This window comes from Aplysia californica, unplaced genomic scaffold (genome assembly GCF_000002075.1).
Source record: "Aplysia californica isolate F4 #8 unplaced genomic scaffold, AplCal3.0 scaffold00277, whole genome shotgun sequence".
Taxonomy (NCBI): Eukaryota; Metazoa; Mollusca; class Gastropoda; order Aplysiida; family Aplysiidae; genus Aplysia; species Aplysia californica.
In genome coordinates, this window is record NW_004797547.1 from 783,783 (window position 1) to 787,267 (window position 3,485).

At 48.8% G+C, this 3,485-nt stretch overlaps 1 protein-coding gene across 1 annotated transcript in view; it reads left to right on the plus strand.

Annotated features, from left to right (window-relative positions):
• Window positions 1-3,485, plus strand: part of LOC101852101 (mucin-4) — a gene marked incomplete in the record, with an annotated part of 90,884 nt that overhangs the window by 65,156 nt on the left and 22,243 nt on the right. Inside the window, 2 exon segments of the mRNA XM_035970507.1 lie at window positions 551-712; window positions 2,911-3,482. Coding sequence (XP_035826400.1) covers window positions 551-712; window positions 2,911-3,482 — 734 coding nt within the window.

Consider the following 3,485-nt stretch of genomic DNA (forward strand, 5'->3'; position numbering starts at 1 on the left):
ACTCTCTCTCTCTCTCTCTCTCTCTCTCTCTCTCTCTCTCTCTCTCTCTCTCTTTATATTGCTTCTATTTTAACCTCGGATTGATGGAGAGGGGAGATCGTACGCCCTACTTCTTTTCTTTCCTTCTATCCTTTCTGTATAACTGATTCGCCGCTTCCCTGCTCTAAATGACCCATTGTGTCAATACATTTCCCTGTGCTCAAACCCAAACCGTGGGAGGTTGGCGGGTGCTCTGATGTGGTTTGCTCCTTCTTTTGTATCAAACATCTGTCGTTCTTATCTCTGTTCCTTCTTTGTTTGTGTTTTTTTGTTACTCGCTTGTAACACCTCTAATCTTTGGCGCTTCTTTGACCGTATTGTTTTGCAAATGCCGTAAAATCTTTCTAAAAACTAAACCTGCTTTTTGTTTCCTCGTCCTTACTATCGTCATTTTTTTCTCTACTTCTCTTGTATGTTTGTCACTCTCTTGTGAACGGCTATTTCCGAGGTGCCTTGATAGTCGAAGCAGACCTTGTGCTATATGAAACTAAACCCCGGTCTCTCCCCACAGACACGACGATTGACCCATCTCTCCATGAGCGCCAACGTCTGCTCAAGCGCTCGCGTCTCCTGGATGGCCTTAACGACAAGCTCGCTCACCGGCCCGGCCCTCTGGAGCTGGTGCAAGGGAACATACTACAGCCGGCCAACGAATTGGTCAACGCTATCAAAGGTAAGCTGGGTGTGGGAGAGAGGGGAGGAGTGGTGGGTGGAGGAGGAGGGGGAGGGAGGGACATCAGGGGGAGAGGGGAGGGGACATACTGCAGCCTGCCAATGAGCTGGTCAACGCTATCAAAGGTAAGTGGGGCCTGTGGGGGAGAGGAGAGGGAACATACTGCAGCCGGCCAACGAACTGGTCAACGCTATCAAAGGTAAGCTGGGCTTGTGGGAGAGGGAGGGGGTGGGTGGTTCAAAGGTGAACAAATTTGGCCTTATGTGGGCTCAAGTGTGAACATGTTTTGTGGGGACCTAAAGATGATCTTAGCTTGTTGGTTCTTAAAGGTAAACTTGGGACTTTTGTTCAAAGAGGCTTGTATAGGTTCAAAGGTAACCTAGATGTGCGGGTGCTCAAAGGTAAATTTGGGGTCTGTGGGTTCAAAAGTAAACTGCACTTATGGGGGCTCAAAGGAACATCTGGATTTTGGGGTTCAAAGGTAAACTGCGCTTTTGGTGGCTCAGTCGACTGTCGGGGCTTTTGCAAGCGGTGTTGAAGTGTGTAACTGCTACACCACAGACGCTGGTACTGAACGTGTGGAAACACGAGACAGATTCTGGTGCCCCGTGCTTTTGCTGGGTATTCCAGGGATCATCATAGAGGGAAAATTTGAGCTATCAGTTTGAACTCAGTTCTAAACAATTTTCCCTTTTCCTGTTTTGAAGCGTAATAATGACTTCCATGTGGACACACTTTCTCACGTGTAACTAAGAAATAAATACCAGGCACCATATCGGGATGGGGGTGGGGAAAAAGCTATTGTATTGTACGTATGGAAACCTTTTCAAAGTACGTGCCTGAAGTGCCAAACTTCATGCTTCAGTCCTGTGTTTGTGCAACTGTTATCACTGAATGATTTGGGTCGTTTTTTCCCCCTCTCTCTTTTGTTTTTCGCTCCTCTGGCTCCAGTTCAGGTGGGATGGAGTATATCTAGACTTCTGGGGTAAAGACCAAAAACAAGTTCAGCTCTTGACATGTTTGATCGTACTCATGGGAGAGATAGAAAGAAAAGTGTGTGTGTATGTGTAGGTACATGCGTGCTCACTCTATCTTTCTCTCTCTCCCCGTCTCTCTTTCTCTTTTTCGGTCCCTTTCTCTCTTGTTAGGATAAGATCAGGCGAATAGGCCCGTTTCTAAGGCAAAGTTCTGTTAACGACCTACCGGAAATACTGAGGACACTCTGGTCTGTTCAGACACTTCAAAGTTCTTTCCAAATCGGCGTCCTCCTGTCAGAAAGCCAATGCACCTTCTGCTCACACCAGACAAAAAAACACAGCTATAATTCATGAAATTCAGTTGATGTAGAGTCTGTAAAAACTCTGCCGCTCTCTGCCTCTTCTGTCTAGTGGGGAACATAAATCAGGAACAAGAGGGGAACGAAGAGGCCTGCCTCTTCATGGAAGAAGCCAGCCACTTAATTATCTTAACTGTGTTGGTGTGTGTGTGGGTAAAACTTTGTTTGTCATTTACAGTTCTTTGTGATTTTTGCATTCCTTCTTTCTCCCCTAGATGGGTGGTTGGCGTGTGCTCTGCTCCTTTTTTTCCTATCAAACATCTATCGTACTTATGTCCCCTCCTTCTATTTTGTGTTTGTTAATCTCTTATAACTCCTCTAATGGTGGGAACTTATATGACTTTATTGTGTTCCAAGTGCCATAAAACTCTCACTAAAACTAAACTTTCCCCCCAAGGTGCTGGTGGGCGAAGGCGCCATTCTTAGCTCATCCGTCCTTTCTTTCCCTCTGTTGTTTCTGTGCGTCTGTCTTACTTGTTCCCAGCACTAAATGATTATTATTGTATCCATGTGCTTCTCTTTACTCAAACAAATAAACAAACTAGATGGGACCTGAATCAATTGTGTACAGCTGTTAACATTTACTCCCAGTGTGTTTCTGTCAGTCTTATCCTAGATGGGGCCCTGAGGATATCATGTTCAGTCGTTTACAATCGCTCCCAATGTGTGTCTCTGTGTCTTATAATCACGTCCAGTCGGTGTGTCTTTGTGTCTTTCAATCGCTCCCCATCCGTGTACCTGTATGTCCTTCAATCACCCCCAATCTGTCTCTTGTCTCCCCATGTCCTTCAATCACCCCCAATCTGTGTCTTTCCGTGTCCTTCAATCACCCCCAATCTGTCTCTGTCTCCCCGTGCCCTAGATGGGACCCTGCAGTTCGTGCCCACGTGTGACGGGATGGAGACGGACCAGGCGGGCCAGTTCCCGCAGGACGAGGAGAGCGCGGGCAGCGAGGGGGCGCCGTCCCCCTCGGTGGAAGAGTCCTCCGGCCTGTCCGACGTGAGCAGCCCCAGCTCCGCCCCGCCCTTCCCGCCCTCCGAGCCCTCCTTCCCGCTGTCCTTCACCTTCGCCAAGAGCATCTCCATCCCTGTGATCACCCAGAAGCCCTTGCAGATGCCCGTTGTCTCCCCGCCCTCCGTTATAGCCGCGGCGGTGGCCAACGCCTCGGCGACCAGTCCGAAATCGTCCATCAGCCTCCCCGGGACCAGTGCTGGAGTCTCGTCTGTCACGTCTCCTAGCAACAACAATAACAATAATAACAGCAGTAGCAGCAGCAGCGGCAGCAGTAAGTCGCGGTCGAAGAAAGCAAAGCCCAAGACGACGTCTAAGGCAAGGATCATCAAGTTCCACGAATACAAAGGACCCCCGTCGGTGGTCAAGAGTCAGACTAGCACAGTGACCACTGGCACGACCAGCACCACCGCTGCTGCGGCTGCT